Source organism: Zingiber officinale, chromosome 11A (genome assembly GCF_018446385.1).
Source record: "Zingiber officinale cultivar Zhangliang chromosome 11A, Zo_v1.1, whole genome shotgun sequence".
Taxonomy (NCBI): Eukaryota; Viridiplantae; Streptophyta; class Magnoliopsida; order Zingiberales; family Zingiberaceae; genus Zingiber; species Zingiber officinale.
Window position 1 is genome coordinate 94,639,680 of NC_056006.1, and position 19,342 is coordinate 94,659,021.

The following is a 19,342-nucleotide window of genomic DNA, read 5'->3' on the forward strand; positions in this document are numbered from 1 at the left end:
GGCTACCTAGAGAGTCTATCTAATAGACAGGGCAATTAGAAGAGTCGAGTCTTACTAGATCAGCTACTCGATTTTTTTAATCCATATAAAACTTTGAGCGATATCTATATTGACCTATTGACCCTTTGACCTTGCCCAAGGGCCAATTAACCGTATCATCTGTTTTTTCGAACAGAAACAACCCTTTTGGTACCGTTATGAACAACAAGTTTGAATTTTGCGTTAATAATTTTCCGGTGCACCTTGGCCGCATCACCTTTTCCACAAGATTGATGGATATACGTTTCTGTTGTTTTATTATAGGCAATGTTTGTAGCAGAAACAGACACCTCCGCCATCACAACAGAGTGGGCAATGAGCTTGTTGTTAAACCATCCTCACGTCCTGGAGAATGCCGCCACCGAGCTCGACACGACGGTCGGCCATGAGCGGTCGGTCTCCGAAGACGACCTCCCCAACCTCACCTACTTGAACTGCATCATCCACGAGACTCTGCAATTGTACCCCGCCGACCCTCTCCTCGTGCCCCACGAAACTTCAAAAGACTGCACCGTCGCGGGATTCGACATCTCTGCCGGCACCATGCTGCTCGTCAACGTGTGGGCTATCCACATGGATGCCGGCGTCTGGGACGAGCCCGAGAAGTTCAAACCGGAGAGGTTCATGACGGGGGAGGCGGTGAAGGGATACAAGTTCATGCCGTTTGGGATGGGGCGGCGATGCCCCGGCGAGGGTCTGGCTATGCGAATGGTGGGGTTGATGCTGGCGACGTTCGTCCAGTGCTTCAAGTGGGAGAAAGTGTCGCCGGAGGAGATGGACATGACGAAGGGGCCAGGACTGTCCATCCCCAAGGCGACCCCATTGGAGGCGTTGTACAAGTCACGCCAGAGCATGGTGTTACTTCTTTCATAACTGTGAGCTTATATACTAAAGGATATATGATCTGAAGGATTTCTCAAAAATAAATTGATCTTCTTTACTAAAATAATTAAAATTGAACGAATAAGGCTGATAAACTCGGGATCCAGTAAAAACTTATTACAATTAATTATTATATGATAAATATTATTGTCTTACTTTTAAATGCCAAATTTTCCGCAATTTCTTCACCAGATTACAAAAAGCAAACAGAGATAGCGACAGAATTTTGGGAGTATTAACATGTGTAAATTCAAGTTAATACCCACTCGCAGACAAACAACTTTATAAGCTCTGCTTTTGTCTCGAGCTCGCCTCTGTACGATATTAATGGTGTTTTAACAAAAATATATTTGCAAAGCCGAGGCTGTTTTTGTGTCCCCTTCAAAGAAAAGCCGATAGCAAAAGGAGCCAGAACCCAATGACTCCGAGCTCCTACTAATCAGTGCTTGGCGTCGGAGGAGCCTCTGTTGTTCCCGACGGCCAGCGACCATAGATCGGCGTCGTTGCTGCTGGCTACGTGCTCCGTATCCGACACCGGCACCAAGCATAGCCCCCGGCTTCGCAGGTCACTCCCTCTCCCTCCTCCCTTCGTTTTAAAAAACCAAACCAAAATAAGTTTCAATATCAGCGATCGAATAAGAAGCAGAGGCGAGAATAGATAGAACAATTAAAGCGTGCCGTGCAATTCGTATTACGTGCAGGTGCGCATAGGATGGCAAGCCTTGCAGGTACGGAGAACTCAGAACCTGCAACGCCAGTTCAATTGAAAGGGACGAGGACCAGTGTAAAGGTCCTGTCAGAGACAGAGAAGAAAGAAAACATCCATTAAAGTGCTTAAAGAAAGAGCACTACACCTGGACTTGGTCATGCAGGAATCTGATGTATCCCTGAGCTTCATGCAGAACAGATGCTGTATCTGACTGCCATGATCCGCACAGTCAAACTCAAATCAAACCTTCTAAATTACTGCTAATTTAGGTATTAGGCAAAGGAAATTGAAGGAAAGCATCGACTTGATCGAACTTACCTTGCCGAAGGGTGAAACCAGCTGCTGCAGTGCCATAATTCTTTCCCCCAACTTCTCCTTCCTTACCATGATCGTGCCTGACGGACCAGCAGAGGCCACTGTTTTGGGCTTCTTGGTGCTACTGGCCGGCAATCTCCGTCGTCCTCTGTTCGCAGTTTCCTTCTCTCGAGCCGTTGACGGAGTTATTTTCTACCTTCATCGGTAAGAAATAAATCGAGAAAAATAAAAGGACTCACCTTGGTGGGGGACTGAGAGCGGGTGATGATTGTGGAAGGTGGAGAAGAAGAGAGAGAGGACAGCGAAGAGTCGGTTGACTTCTGGGAAGCTCCGCGCACTACTGCCACGGTCTCTTCCTGCTTCACACCGAAACAGAGCATCGCGGAGGAGTAGAAGGAAGAGGACGATGAAGAGAGGCAGGACGTGGGCGAGAAGATGTAATCTTCTTCGTCGCCCGACCGCAACATGTCCATGAAGCTCTCGTCGTCCATTTAGCCACCGAACCCCTCTTCTTCCATCCGAACGGAATCGAGGCAGAGGGGGAAAAGTAAAAAAGAACAAGGCAGAGTATAAATTACAGAGCACAGTTCCCTATGGAGTCAATAGGCTTCCTCACGCTCGATCTGGAGCAGTAGTACTGTGGCAGGTTTGGAGAAGTATCCGGAAGAAGAAGAAGTGAGCCCGAGCCTAGCTTTTTGTTGGCTTCTTCGCCGCTTTTGGCATCACCTAGGCCGCAGGTGGGCGGGTGTCTGTCGCTACTTCTGCTTTTGCTTGCTTGCCTTTTTGTTGTCTTTCTCCTGTTGTGTCTGCTAACTTTGGATGCTTCGTGTTTGCTTTATTTTAAGTTTCAGGTTTGGCGTCTCCCGCCCTCCCTCCTTTCCTATTACCCAAAACCGGTATGTTTTTTTTTGCACGTTGCATTTCTGTAGTCCTCTGTTACCGTGAGGTAAGCTTTGGTTGCTGGATGAATGATGAAATAATTTGTGACAAGCAGAAAGAGTCATTTACAGATTGGAAGAATCAAATCACCGGAGTTCCTCAATTGTACCGAGTGAGTGATGATTGGAGAGGACGGCGGAGGTTACCGTCTCCGGCGTGGCGTGACGGGTGGTCCGTGTACATCGAAGTGGGGTCGATAACAACGTGAGAGGCGATGGTAACTCTCTGGTCATCATATGCCCTTTTTTGAGTAGGACAGATGAAAGCGACGGAGGTACGCTACCAGATCTCGCCCGCCACTTCGTTGTATCGATTGGAACGGAGTGGGGCAGGCTTCGTCCAATCTCGCCGGCGCATCGCCGGGTTATCTCTCCGACGCCGGCAATAGTAAAAACTAAGAAGGGGAGTGAAAGTTAATCGCAAACATAGACATGATCATTGTGGGAAGACTCATGCCTTCCGAATTCCAACAAAATCTTCTTTAATTGCTTCCGGACAAGACGCATAATTTTCAAGTGACGTGATTGCACTCAATTCGTAGTTTAAAAACAAATGGATAAGAATCATTTTAGTAGGTCATGCTCCTTCATTTATGTTCTATTACAACAAAAATACTAATCCTCACCTGCGTTGTTTGAGATCTTCAATAAATGGACTATTGATGATTTGACGTCAATGTTGATTTTATCCTCATTCATCTTGATCTAGTGAGAATTGTGGGGGTTCTCCGTCAAAGCCAGGAGAAAGAGCATAAAAAAGTAATGTTAAAATGACGATCAGAAATTTCCCAATATAGTCATTTCAACATTTCATTGCGGTAAAAGATGATTCGCTCACTCTCAGCGCCTCCGACAATCTGCCCTTAAGCCAACACAGAAGAGATAAATCACAAGGGATACTAGCCCGGATAATGACTAGTGCATAAGGAAGGACATGAACCCGGCTACTAGTCGAGATTTGACCCCCAGATCTCATTGTGGCAACACTTCATGCACTAGCCACTAGTCCATCCCAAGAGGACGTCATTTCAACATTCAAGTAATATCCGATGGAGGTGGAAGAAAGAAGAGAAAGATAAATAATAATCTAGAGTTTATATATATACACACATGTCCATAGGATCTAGCTACCTTTTATAGAATTGTAGCTATACTCCACGTATTCTGAGATCCCCACTAGTGTTATCCACGCTCCCTGAAATAAGTAGTCATATTACGAGTTCAGATCCTCTGTCCCACTCATCGCCCCTGGCCCATCACCAGCAGCCTTCGACTGCCAGACTGGCCAAAACTATACCCTGAGGGGAAGGTGAACCCAAGGGGATCATCGTCAGAGTGATCGATGTTGGAATCCAGCCAAATCTGAGTCTGGCATTCCTCCGCCGTCGATCTGAGCTCCAGCTCAAATCCAGCCGAATTCCGACGGTGATCCTCCTGGCTTTGCCTTTGGAGTCAACCATATTGCATATCACGTGACACATCAAATTAATTAAGATTGAAACTTATTGTAACTAAGGACAAGCATTATAATAAAAAGTCTCAAGTCGTATTTTTTTCTAAGGAGTAATTAGTAAATGTGTGAGGGTCTAGAATGTGATTTTCATTTTGAGCTTTATTCTGAAAATGAAGTTTTGGTTATTTCACTATGAAAATTTGAGTGACTAATTATTTCAACCAAATGCAATGCAATAGAAAATGTATGATTGACAAAATTGAATCTGAGCAATTAATTCTTTACTCAATTCAAAGCTAACTTCAAAAAATCAAGCTACGGCAAGCAAACTTAACATGAAAAATATCAAAGCAAGTAGATTTAATACTAAACTAAACTAAACTAGACTAAATTACAGTTGATGAATTAAATCTAATTATTCGAAACTAAACTAAATCAAGAAATATCCAATTGAAGAAAACAGAATTTCTTAACTATTCAAATCTTAATGAAGTTAATGAATCCGAAGATTTAGTAACCCAGAACTTTAACTAAGAAATGAATTGAAATCCTTAACTCTTATTTCTGATTACTCTGAAATGAAATCCAATAGAGCAGAATTAGTTCTGGGTTTTGTCGAATTGAAAAGAAAAAACAAATCTAAGCAATAGATCTAATAATCGAAACTAAAATTCAGATGAAGGAACATCCACAACTCAAATCAGTGTTCGTAAATTGTCTCTCTGCCAATTTGCAGAAAAACTCTCGAAAACTCCTGTGAGCAATCACCGGATTAATTTAGATCCTCAGTTGAAAATTAAGAAGTGCGCAGCTGGTAGAAACCTCCCTACAAGCTTACGATCTCATCAAAAGCTAATTGCCCGAAGAACAGGGAAAGACGAATGAATCGCGATCGTCAATCGATTGATCGGATCGATTGTGAAGTCGCGAGCGAATTGAGAAATGAATTGGAAGTAGAAACTCTGGAAAAACTTCTCTGAAACTTTTGTTGCCTGATAGAATCCCTCAGATAGGAAAAACTCCCCCGATCTGAGCTCGTCTGGTGAGTGTGAAGTGCAAGGATCACGGTAGAAGAACCTCCCTCTCTCGCGATCTGATACTCGGACAATGATTGCCTGTCACTCCGAATGTCGCCGGTGATGACAGATCTTGAACCCTGGTCTGAATATTGATGGAAACTTCGGGGAAGAAGATGAACATGTTGGTTGCTACTCGGAAAACCTAATGGTTCCACTGTACAAAAATTTTGTACAAAGGTCTGAACCTTTTCTTAGCTACCATGTGTTCTTTTAAATTAAACTTGGATCGCCTGCGGAACTTAACACGTTTGATCCAAAGTTTAATCTATTTGTTCTTTTAGGTTTTGACTTGGATCTCCTGCGGAACTTAACACGTTCGATCCGAATCACCTAGGTTATTAATTCCATTAAATATTAATTTCCAAAATTGGCTTCCAGTACTGACGTGGCGAGGCACATGGCCTTCTTGGATATGGGAACAACCACCACCGACTAGACAAAGTCTTTTAAGGAAAATTAATATTTAATTTCCTTAAATAACTTTAGGTCAACCGAAAAGAACAATCAAATCACAAGGAAAAGAAAAACTAAAAAACACAACATCGAAAACAAATTCGAAATACTAGAATCACATGCCTCTTGTATTTTGTATTATTTCCAAAAATAACTAGTATGATGCGGAAAGGAAAAATACTAGTTATACCTTTTAGAAAGACCTCTTGATCTTCTAACGTATTCCTCTTCTAACCTCGGACGTTGTGTGGACAACGATCTTCCAAGATGAGGACCACCTAGCACCTTCTTCTTCTTCCTTAAAGTTTCGGCCAAGCACCAAAATCCAAGGATGAAGAACTTTTTCCACCAACTAAGCTCCAAGGGATACAAGCTTTCTCTCCTTCTTCTTCTTCTTCTTCTTCTTCTTCTCCAAGTAGTATCCGGCCACCACAAAAGCTCCAAGCAAGGAAGAGTTTCGGCCACCACAAAGAGGAAGAGAGGGAGAGAAGATGGCCGACCACAACACCAAGGAAAAGAGAGAGAAAATAATAGAAGTTGTGTCTCATAAAGGCACCCCAACCCCCTCTTTTATATTCCTTAGCTTTGGTAAATAAGGAAATTTAATTACAATAAAATTTCCTTAACTTTCCTTGACAACAATTAATTAAGAAAAATTAAATAAAATTTCCTAATCAATTCATCATGGCCGGCCACCTCATGGAGAGCAAACAAGACAATTTTTAATCAACAATTAAAAATTCCTTATTGGTCTTCGGAAATTTTAAAAAATAAAATTTCCCTTTAAAATCCCTTCATGGTTGATAAAAAGAAATTTCTATAATTTTAATTTTTCAACATGTGAATAATTTACAAAGAGAAAAAATAAAATATCTTTCCTATCTACAAATAAGGAAAGAGATCTAATATCTTTTCTTAATCTTTTGTAGAAGAGATATTTTAATTTAAATTCTCTCCAATAAATTATATCTTCCACATAAGAAAATTTTAAAATTAAAATTCTTTTAAATTTAATGGGGGCCGGCCACCTAAGCTTGGGTTCAAGCTAGGGCCGGCCACCCATGAATCAAGGCTTGGCCGACCCTAGCTTGATCCACAAGCTAGCTTGGCTGGCCCCCTTATCATGGGTATGAAGGTGGGTATAGGTGGGTATAGTACTCTATAAATAAGAGGTTACGATAGGGACCGAGAGGAGGAATTGGTTTTGGTCTCCCGATAAAATTAAGCATCCCGTGTTCGCCCCGAACACACAACTTAATTTTATCAATAATAATTCATTCCACTAGAGAACTATTATTGAACTACCGCACCAATCCCAAATTACATTTTTGGGCTCCTTCTTATTATGAGTGTGTTAGTCTCCCTGTGTTTAAGATGTCAAATATCCACTAATTAAGTGAGTTACTGACAACTCATTTAATTAATATCTTCATCCAAGAATAGTACCACTCAACCTTATCATCATGTCGGACTAAGTCCACCTGCAGGGTTTAACATGACAATCTTTATGAGCTCATCTTGGGGACATTATCAACCTAGATTACTAGGACACAGTTTCCTTCTATAATCAACAACACACACTATAAGTGATATCATTTCCCAACTTATCGGGCTTATTGATTCATCGAACTAAATCTCACTCATTGATAAATTAAAGAAATAAATATCAAATATATGTACTTGTTATTATATTAGGATTAAGAGCACACACTTCCATAATAACTGAGGTATTTGTTTCTTTATAAAGTCAGTATAAAAGAAACGACCTCTAATGGTCCTACTCAATACACTCTAAGTGTACTAGTGTAATTATATAGTTAAGATAAACTAATTTCTAATTACACTACGACCTTCCAATGGTTTGTTCCTTTCCATTTTGGTCGTGAGCTACTGTTTATAATTTATAAGGTATTGATAACATCATCTTTTGTATGTGGCACCACATACTATGTTATCTACAATATAAATTAATTGAACAACTACAACTAAATGTAGACAATTTGACCAAATGTGATTCTTTATTCAAAATAAATGTTTACAAAAGCTTAGGCTTTCAGTATACACTCTAACAGAACAGTGGAGAAGATCACGAAGAGAAAGAAAAAGCCCAAGCTTGCGTTTGCACTGTAGTTTCTCATCTTTTAAAACAACTCCCTCTCTGATCGGACGGTCCAAGATTCTTCAATCTTGATCAACGGTTCAAACTTCTCAGATCGGAATCAAAACCTTTAGATCTCCATCTATGGCCGAGATCTACTTCCTCTTGGCTTGGATGGACCAAATCCTTGACGGATGGTTCAGATCTCTCCGGTCTTCAATGAGCGGTCCAGATCACTCCAAGACTTGATCGTCTTGTTTAATCCTAGATTTGACCCCAAATGTGGTCTGATCTAATCGGGTCCATGACCCTTTTGATGCCTACAAAGAATATATCAAATATTAGCATCAAATACCATGATTATAGGCTAATTTACAATTAAGCCCAAGATCAAATGCAATTATGAAATGTGATGTAAATATGAGTTCATCTATGAACAAGATCATTAAAAACATGCATTATGAATCAAAATAATGTATCATAAATCATGGTTATGAAATCCCCCACACTTAGTCGTGGGCGTCCCGTGCAAGTCAAGAAAATCTAAAAATCATCTCCACAAAAAATTCCTTAGCAATACCTAGAAGATGGTAAAAAGTAATTAACTAAAGTCATCTAAAGATCACAAACAATCATGAATACAATCCAAATAATAATCAGTAAGTATGGTAGTTTCACTCCAATTGAAAAATTAAGCAAGTTGCAATCTCACAAGGTATTCACCTATTCTATCTCACACACTCAAATATGCATATAAGTAGAGCTCAACTCAATGCAACTCACAACATTTCACTACCATAAGCTTGCTTATTTTCTAATTCTCCGCCACTATAAAACATAGCATACATGAATCAAAAGGATTTTATCATCAAGAATTGAAATAGAATAAAAAAAACAATTAAGGTGAATGAAATAGGCAACAGAAAAGAATTCAATGAAGTAAATGAGAAGATAAGAGCATTGGAGGAATACACTTGATGAGTTGACCAATTTGATGTGAAAAAATATGAATACCATTTGTCATTACCAATTCAAAAGATCAAGCTAACCTCTCTTTCAATTTGATGGTCATCCAAAAATCTTGATACTCTATCTTCACACTTGATACACTTAGTCTTGCCACTGTTTTTTTTCTTTCACTGTTTTTTTCCACTTCAATACCAGCACTAAAAACTAAAACAATCTCTCATCAACTTATGAAGAAGAATTTCCTCCCCCACACTTAAAATTTTGGCCTTCTCGGAAATGAAACTCAATCCAATCCAAGTTTCCAACTATTTCAGATGTGTAATGCAGTACCAAATCCAGCTCAGCATTTTCAGAAATTTAACTTCAATTGAAAATATAGAAATCAGAATGGTTGTCAAGTTACTAATTCTTCCAATTGTAGGATCATAAAATCATTAAACATCTTGGTCAGAATTACAGAAACCAACTAAGTTATTTGACCAAAAATTTCAGAACTTGATCCAACATTAACAGAATTCCTTTACTGAATTCAGAAATCTAATTCAAAAATCCTCTAAGTCATGATGCGTACTTCAAATAATAAGCAGCTCAGAGCTTTCTTCTCTCCACCACAAATACAAATTAAAGTTAATGAAACATAATTGAGGTTTTATCTGAAATCTTATTTCCAAATAGTAGGTGATAGAAAGAATGCAACATTATATTTCTCATCTTTTTGTTTTCTGAAACTTTTATAACTTTTGTTTCTTGCACATCTAAAAATGGCAATGAGACTTTTAGGAATTGAAGTTCAACTTCTCCAGCAAATGCAACTTAATTTCCACTTCAGAGCTTTCTAAGACACAACAATCAGCAGGAAAATAACTAAATTCAATAGCTCTGTTCAGTCTTGATATTTTTTTCTGAATTCTAACAACCTAATAGCGTCTCTGTTCCTTCATTCTTTTGTTCTTTATCACTGCAATCTACTTAAGCACCAACAGGCTCCAGCAGTAACATAATTCAGATTCTCAAATTGGTACACTAGAAACTTAAATTGATACATTCATTCACAGCTTGATTGCCTTTTTTCTGGGCCTTAAGTGTAATTGGCTCTTGTTTCTTTGTCTGCAGTAATTATAGAATTGCAGGAACTATGAAAATGTTACATGTGATTCTGGCACCATATGAATCAATCACACTTATTCCAAATAACTCTCACAAATTCAGAATTCAAAATTCCATTCAGGATATCCAGATTTAAGAGAGCTCCGAATTCCATAATTCTTTGAGTTCTTGCTGTATTTGATCTCTTTCTTGAAATGCAGGAAAGAATCTGTTTGTCAAAGAATTAATGCTACCAAAGAAAGTTTCAGAAGCTCAGCAACCTGGTTCAACGTCAAACCTTAAGTTTCAGCATCTCAAATGTCAAGTAGAACTCAAAGAATTCAATTGGTTTTGAATTCTGGTTAATAACCTGTAATCAACTTGGCACACAAAAATTGAAATATCCTACTTGAGTATCAGAAAAACAGATTCCTCTATTCTTTTCTTCCAACGGAACCTTGGACTCAAATTTCAAAATTCAAAAGTTGAAGCAATTCCAGCTTATCTAATAAACAATTCTATTAAACAAACCAATACCATTCAACATTTGATTGCTTGGTATATCAATTCAATGAGGTAACAACTCAGCTTCAATCAATTCCAATCCATGATTTTTAAATTCATATTCAGGAATTATGCCAAGAAATAATTTCATAAATGAAATTGCCTCAGAATTTTGATTTCAAATTTCAGTCACATACCTGGAATTCAAGGTCATCTCAGCTTGGTTACTAGAAAGTTATGAGTTGTAATTCGAATTATTGTTGATGCAGATCCACCACTAATTGGTTGAACTCCGAATCCATTCATGAATTGAAACAACTTGGAATTCCTTCAGAATTCATTACTATAGAAATAAAATTTAAGCTCTGCTTCTAATGAATTCAACAGAAGTGTTTTTCAAAATTGAATCTGATAGCTAAGTTCTGATTTTTTGGTACACACATTGCCACATAATGCTATCTTAGTTACTCCCTTCCAGATATTGAACAACAATCTAATTCTGATCAACTTCTCTGTTACTTCTTCTCTGTTATTTCAGAGTTCATTTCTAATGACCTAATGCTGATTTTAACCAATAATAACATGAAATTGTTTTCCTGTCAATTTCAGCATTTAAAATTGGCACAGTGCATGTGTGTTGAGAACTCTTAATTCCAAATTCAGAGATAACAAAAATTGAGTTTCAGTTTGTGTTCTAATCAAGAATAGCATGATAAATTGGTTTCTGAATTCATTGGCAATAATAACCAATCAAAATCAGGATCTTTATGATGTGTTAGCTATTGTTTGTTCAAATGAAGCCAATGTATCACCCATAGCTACACAACACTGAAATTCAGAACTATACGTCTTCTCACCAACTGATTAACAAAATTCAGTGATACCAGTTCATACAATTCAATCTCAGTGTTGCTGTAAAATTCCTTCTTCAGCAAACCAACCTCAAATTCTGCTCCAAACTCCAAGCTTCAAAATTTGCTACTCTCTCAATTCCTTGGACTAAAATGTTGATCACAACTAATAGAGAATTTAGTGAATAATATTTGGCACAAAATAATTCAATCTAATGCATTTCATCAGCACTTCTCAGATTTCAAACTAACTGAAATAAGAAATGAAAATTTTGCCCAAAATTGTTCAACATCCTTTAACCTCAAGCAATGCAACTATCAATGAATCTCAAGTATATACAATTCCTCCCCCACACTTAATCGTTGTCCATCTAGTCAATCCAACTCATCAAGAATTCAACCAAAACTCTCAATAAATGATCAAGGATTAGAATGCTAGATGAAAATATTTCAAGAAAATTTGTGGGAAAGAGATTGGAAATTATGATGAAACAAGAATGACAAATATCCTTTATTTTCATGCATACATATGTCATTGTGATTTTGAAAAGAAGCAAAACAAGTTCTAGAGTTTCAATTGTTGTAAGTACATGCCACACAAAAGAAAGTAATTAAGTATGGGCTTAAGGTGGTCCTCTCTAGGTAATTTCTCTTGCAATTAACTCAATTAATCAAAATGGAATCCACCGCCACACTAACCAATATCATGTAAGTAAAGCATCCAATCATGTCAAATGACCTAAAATTGATGATCAACTTTAAGAAACTTTTACCATCTCAAAAATATTACTAGAACAATTCCATTGAGAATTTTATTCAAATGACATGCTATGTATACCAAACTAAATGCAAAGTATGGAAACAAAAATGCAAATGTAAGAAAATGAAACTAACGAAATGTATAAAGCACAAAGAATTTATTAAAGAAAATACTAAACACAAAGCATGAATTAAAATACAAAAGAAAGTGAAATTGGAACCAACTCCCCTTTAATTCCCGGTGGTTGGAGAAGATTTAGAAGAAGAATCCATGCTAGTAGTGGAGTAATTGTGGTTCCAATCAAATCCTTTTTATTCATCCCTTTTCATTTCAAAATTCTTTCTGGAGGTCGAAGACGGTTCAGTTTAAACATCCACTTCGGAAGCTTATATTCTCCTAAAACATCAATACAAGACAATCCCTCCCACTCACATAAGGGATAAGAAGAAAATAGGAGAATATTAGTGTTGGTAGAAAATATATTAAGCAATGAATCACATCTATTAAAGTCAATAATTGGTACCTTTATGAAATTTTCTGATGTATCACAAATAATACTCACCTTGTCATGTTGAAAGGTACCTGGAGTGGTGATTGTTACCTCCTTTTCATCAAGTAATTGCTCAGCCTCTGGTTCAGGTGAATGTACAACCAAAGGTAGTGATTCTTGGGTCGTTGCCTCCATAGCACAAGTCCCTACACTCTCTTCATCATCATCATCAAGTACAGGTGATTCTTAGAGTATTGCTTCCAGTAAGCAATCCCCTACACTTAAATTTTATTCAAGTAAATCTTCATTTTTTGCATCATTCACAACATCTAAAGCAACACTATTAGTAAAATCAGAAATCTGAACAACTACATCATCATCACAAATTATACTAGAAAAATCTTGTGAAGTAATGGAAGTAGGGTTGGGCCTGACATAATCTCTACTTTCCATCTCCCCACTGGAGTTTTGTGTTTATAACTGATTGATGGATGATGCAATTTTATCTAACTGTTCTGTATATTCTGTATCCTTGAGAATTGTTGCTCTTGATGCTCTCTCATTTGTTGCATAACCTCCTTGAATTTCCATGTTGACATTCCAAATTGAGAATCGTTCTGTTGAAAAGAATGTGACATAGAAGATGTTGAAACCTCTTGAAACTCATATGAATTCTGGTAGGTTAGATATGACTCAATAAATTGTCCTTGTGCATTTTCATACCTGAAACATGAATGATCCACCCAATTAGCATTATAAGCATTAGAAAATGACTCATACCTCTTTTGTTGATCCACGATTGGGTAAAATTGATACTCAAGCTGAAAATACTGATTCTCCATTCCACCTCCAAAATTCTGAAATATGGATCCATGCTACTAAAATTCTAGCGGTCGGAGGCCATCGGCGATGGGCTGGGGGTGATGAGTGGGACACGGGGACAAGAAAAACGTGGGGCAGAAGATCCGAACTACCATGTTACCCACCATACTCGGTGATCCTATCTGAAATCTATGACAAATGGACTATTTGTGAGGTGTCACTGGTATTGACCAAGTCGCTATGACCAGAAGGAAGACTGTAGTGTACTATCTTGTCTTCGATATCGCCCAGATCGGGGAGCTTTCGAAGAAAAGGCTGAGTTATCACCGTCGTCGAAAAAACCTGCGAAGAGTAAGAAAGCGAGGGAAAGTGTTAGAATGGAGACCGTGTTGCCCCGACATTCCACTCTCAAGCTAGATCTCCAAAGACATAAAAATATAGGGAAGATGAACGGTAGTTGAGTAATGAAATATGAATATATATAGTAATGAGTATCCAACATACCTTCGCCCACTAAGGCAGGACTCTTTATAACACAAAGGAGTGATATGTTACATCTGTGGTTATCAAACGAAATGATGTACTTTTGACAAGATGTCATCTTCACATTAAATAATGTGTCATGTCACCCATGTCTTGTAATGTGGAGATAGGAGATTACGCTATGTCATACATACTACTTCATGTGTTTGGATACCCATATATTCTGATAACTCACAGGAGACCTGATAACCATGATTTTGCTATATTATTTTAATTTATAATGCATGTTTTTAATGGTCTACTCATAGCTTAAACTCAAATTTACATTACATTTCATAAACTACATTTGATCTTGGACTTAATTGTAAATTGACTTATAATCATGGTGTTTGATGCTAATATTTGATTATTATTTTGTAAGCATCAAAAGGGTCATGGACCCGATCAGATCAGACCACATTTGGGCTCAAATCTAGGGCTAAACAAGACGATCAAGCATTGGAGCGATTTGGGCCGTCCATTGAAGATCGGAGAGATTTGAGTCATTCGTCAAGGATCTGGTCCATCCAAGCCAAGAGGAAGTATATCACAGCCATCGATCAAGATCCAAATCTTTTGATCCTGAGCTGAGAAGTTTGAACCGTCAGATGATATCTGAAATGTTCTAGACGTCCCATCAGAGAGGGATATGTTTTAAAACCTGAGAAGCTACAGTGCAACTATATGCTATTGATGTTCGCGAACATGTGAAGAACAAAGATGTGGAACTAGTCTATGTGACGACTAAAGATCAAGTTGTTGGCATCTTTACCAAGCCACTGAAGTTTGAAGATTTCATCCAGATGCGAAATCTACTTGGAGTCACAAAATTAAGTTTAAGAGGGGTGTTGGGAATTAAACTTTAATTTTTTTAAGAGATAAAAGTTGGTCTTGATAAGAGTTGATAGGAACAAGAGTTTTGTGGAGATAAAATATTTAAAAAAAAGTCATGATTATCTGATATTGAGGATTATCCAATAAGCCTATAAATATATACCTTTTTCATGAATGAAGCAAGTTGAGTGTTTTGTTTTATTCTCCTCCTCTTCCACGTAGAAATTCTTCACCTCTTCCACATTTTTCTTCTATAATTTCCTTTATTTCTTCTCAAATAATTCTTTTTTCCAACAACTCCTTCTTGGACAAGCTCGTTTTGTAGTTCGCCCTCAACCTCGAGAACCGCGAGGCTGAGTTCTACTTGAACGGTGCCAACGTCAGCGGCCTCAACTCCATCGCGCCGGAGTTGGTCATGGGCGGGCCGCCGCCGTTCGGTGCCAGAAAGGCCAATCTTGACAATACTACAAAGGACATCATCCAAGAGTTCGGCTACCAAGCAGTCGGCCACTTGAGGTTAATGATTGCACAGATTGATTAATTAATTAGTTAATCCTCAACCAAACTTAATTAATTAGTTGCCTTGAGATAGTAACATAACTATATATACTTTGGTGCGAATTAATTAAGGGAGATCCAGAGCAGAGTTGGTGTGTTCCCAAGGCCGCTGATTGACTTGGGCCCAAAGGTCTTTTGCAGACCTAATGGACGTTGTCGTTGGGTAAAAATTATCATTTGGAATGGGGTTACTTTAGCACATCTGAGAAGTTCAACATCAACCTTCTACTCGAGGAGAGGTTGCTTCACAAATTCGGATTGAGCCCCATCCTGACCTCTCTGACAGTTCCATTCGATAAGACTTTTAGCTTTTACCAGCTTTGATATCTAGATGAATGCTCGTTGATTCATGCAACTGTGAGCATGCTTAAGGCCTCAATAAACAAAGTGGTCAAGATGACCATGGTTGAATTGGAAGCGCGCGGTGCAATGATCGTTGACTTCTAGATGAAGCAGTGCCCATGGGGGGGACACGCTAACGAGGAAGAGACCACGCTCGCCAAGGACCCATGCTGGCCCATCAGGCCCTTCTTCACCAATGTCAGTTCAAATCCCAACTTCACCAATCGAGTTGGAGAACCAACAAGCCACAACTAGTTCCTCCCAGCCGCGAGGCCCAACCTCGCCCTCGAGGATTAAGGCCCTAACTTCCCCTGCAGAATCCTCTCGCCTTGAGTTGGAAGAAGACACTGTCCTAGCTGCCATAGAAGCTCCCCAAGAACAAACTCTCGAAGAGAACAAGTTGAATCACACCCTCTATGATCCAGTGGAAGTTAGGTGGGCAGACTCTGAAGATACCACAAAGGCATGTCTTTCAAGACATTGGCAGAGGATCTTGTGCTGAATTGAATTGAGCACATGTCCAAGCCGATGGTGTTTGGCCAATGATTCAACAAACCTTTGCAAGGTCATCGAGAAATGCAAGCCCGAATAGCTAAACTAGAGGCTCAACTAGTCCAAGCACCCTTCAACTAGGTTCTAACCACATCTTAGAGGCAGGCATCTATGGAACATTTGAAGATTCTCCGACTGAAGAAGTTAAGAGAGGCCAACCACAGCACAAGTGGAGATCAACCGATCGAGAGGAGTCTTAGCAAAAAGGATTGCGGAGAAACTCTAGGTGTACCATGACTTGAACACGACTAAGAAGGAGGTGGAATTTCTTAAAGCCAAGAATAAAAAGTTGAAGTATAGGAGAAAGCAGTCCAAAGAGATAGTCTTTCAAAGGTTCCTTGTTGGCACAGAATCGATGAATAGCAAAGGATGCAGGAAAAAAGGAAAAAAAACACACGTAGCACTCAAAAAAAAAACACAGTAGCAAGGGGAGAAAAACTGCACAGGTGGAAAGCAACGCACAAACCGAAAAATAGAAACTGGAGAAACTTTAGTTCTAAGATCTGATTTGTTTCACAGCTTCGACCCCTTTAAATACAACTCAAGTGATAAGATTTAACCATAAGAATAGGATGACTCATACCACTAAAATAGGAAAGATTAATATCACAGAAAACATAAATAAATCATGAACGAGAAACTTGCGGAAGGGGAAATAAAGCGTGGCCATGCCATGTCCGAATTATTTTCCTACATTTACTCCCCCTAATTCTGACATGGCTCTAAATCACGAACACCGAGTAGTTGTCGCATGACAGCAAACTTCACTCCTAGCAGTGCTTTAGTCAATACATCAGCTCGTTGTTCTCCAGTATTAATGAACTCAACCACAATCTGTCCATTCTCAACACATTCTCTGATAAAATGAAATCTTGTATCTATATGCTTGCTTCGACCATGGAATATTGAATTCTTCATGAGTGCTATAGCAGATTTGTTGTCAACAAACAACGTTACCGGCTTTGGCTTTTCACCGGTTAATTTGCTAGTAAGACTCCTCAACCACAAAGCACGGCAGGCCGCAGTTGTGGCTGCCATGAATTCTGCCTCACAAGATGAAAGTGCCACTGTCTTCTGTTTCTGTGAATTCCAGGACACCAAACTTTCATTAAAATAGAAAGCCATTCCACTTGTGCTTTTCCTCCCATCGAGATCGCCGGCTAAATCACTGTCCGAGTAGCCGAATATACTAATTTCCTGGGGTCCCTTTATGTAAGTAAGTCCAAAATGGATTGTACCTTTCAAATACCTGAGAATCTGTTTGACCACTTTGTGATACATGGTTGTAGGCCTTTCCATGTATCTGCTCTCCATCCCGACAGGATATGACAAGTCTGGTCGTGTGTGTAGCAAATATCTCAGACAACCAATGATGCGTCTGTACTCTGTGGCATCAACTGGAGTCCCTTCCAAGTCTTTATGTAGTTGTGTCTTGGGTTCCATCGGATGTTTTGTGGCATTACAATCTGTCATCTTGAATTGAGACAGAATTTTCTTAGCATAAGTTGATTGTCTAAATAAAATTCGGCTCTTCTGTTGTTCCACTTCAATCCCTAAGTAGTAGGAGAGAAGACCCAAATCACTCATCTCAAATTCTATCATCATTTGTTGCTTGAACTTGTTGATTCTTCCTGTGCTACTTCCTGTCACGATGAGGTCGTCGATATACACTCCAACAAGTATACTTGCTTCTCCTTCACCTCTTGTATATACTGCATGTTCTTGAATACATTTTTTGAAGCCGAGCTCTACCAGACTCCTGTTCAGCCGCATGTTCCAAGCTCGTGGAGCCTGCCGCAGTCCATAGAGGGCCTTGAATAACCTGTACACCTTATGTTTCTGATTTTGTACCTCAAACCCTTCCGGTTGAGAGACGTATATTTCTTCTTCTAACTCTCCGTTAAGGAATGCTGACTTCACATCTAGATGGTGTACCTCCCAGCTTCGACTCCCTGCAAGTGCAAGAATGACTCGAATAGTATCAAGTCTAGCGACCGGTGCAAATACCTCTTCAAAGTCGATGCCTTGTCTTTGTACATAGCCTTTAGCAACTAATCTTGCTTTATACTTAACAACTTTCCCAGCTGAATCTTTCTTCAGTTTGTACATCCACTTTAGGCCAATAGGTTTGTGGCCTAATGGGAGCTCAGTTAGGGTCCAGGTCTTGTTCATCTTAATAGTTTCCAGTTCTTCCTCCATTGCTTCGTACCAGCAAGCCTCGGTTGCAGCCTCTTGGTAACAGGTCGGCTCTTCAGACATCATCAGCATTACCTCATTCTCTTCTTCATCAATACCAACCACTTCCTCAGTGTTGGCATAGATATTGGCAATGGACCTAAACCGAACTGGCCCTTCATGAGAGTCAGGTGAAGTAGTTGTATGGGTGCTCGATGATGATGTAGATGGACTTGATGCTCTTGTCATGGGTACCACGGCTGTTGCCGGTGGTGTGACATCTTCTGTTCCTACCTCAATGTCTGCTATAACAATCACCTCGTCGGTGTTGAGTGCATCCTCCACCATAAACTCCGGTAAGTTTTCTTCATGGTTAGCACCTGCAGTCCATGTCCATTCACTATTTTCTTGAAATACTACATCTCTACTTACTTGTAGCTTGCCATGCCTTGGATCAAATAGACGATGAGCTTTGCAGCCTTCCTCGACACCCAAGTATACCATGGGTGGACTTCTGTCGTCAAGTTTCTTCAGGTGAGGGGTTGTATTTTTCACGTATGCAACACAACCGAACACTCTCAAGTTGGCGAGATGTGGCTTTCTCCCCATCCAGGCTTCAAATGGGGTACGGTCTCCTAGCGCCTTAGTTGGGAGACGATTTAGCAGATAGACCGCATGCCTAACTGCCTCTCCCCAGAACTTTGCCGGCATATGTGTACCCTTGAGGAGAGATCTTGCCATGGCCATCACAGTGCGATTACGACGCTCTATAACGCCATTCTGTTGAGGTGTGTAGGGAGCCGTAAGGTGCCGCTCGATCCCTTCATTTTCACAGAATTGAGTGAACTCTGTGGATAGAAACTCACTGCCACAGTCTGTCCGAAGTGTTTTGATCTTGTACTCAGTCGTGT

At 39.4% G+C, this 19,342-nt stretch overlaps 1 protein-coding gene across 1 annotated transcript; it reads right to left on the reverse strand.

Moving 5' to 3' along the window:
* Positions 1-1,051: 1,051 nt before the first annotated feature.
* Positions 1,052-2,436, reverse strand: LOC122032732 (transcription factor bHLH154-like). The gene is made up of 5 exons (XM_042592049.1): positions 2,185-2,436; positions 1,949-2,107; positions 1,776-1,841; positions 1,617-1,667; positions 1,052-1,507 (listed from the first exon to the last, which is right to left on the reverse strand). Exons 1-5 carry the CDS (start codon positions 2,434-2,436, stop codon positions 1,361-1,363), a joined length of 675 nt encoding a protein of 224 aa, XP_042447983.1. The 3' UTR covers positions 1,052-1,360.
* Between the last annotated feature and the right edge of the window lie 16,906 nt (positions 2,437-19,342).

Coding starts and splice junctions, on each gene's coding strand:
- LOC122032732 (XM_042592049.1), bottom strand. CDS start 2,436: ATGGACGACGAGAGCTTCATGGACATGTTGCGGTCGGGCGACGAAGAA. Junction 1,668..1,775: donor TCCTGCATGACCAAGTCCAG/GTGTAGTGCTCT, acceptor CTGGCGTTGCAG/GTTCTGAGTTCTCCGTACCT. Junction 1,508..1,616: donor CATCCTATGCGCACCTGCAC/GTAATACGAATT, acceptor TTTAAAACGAAG/GGAGGAGGGAGAGGGAGTGA.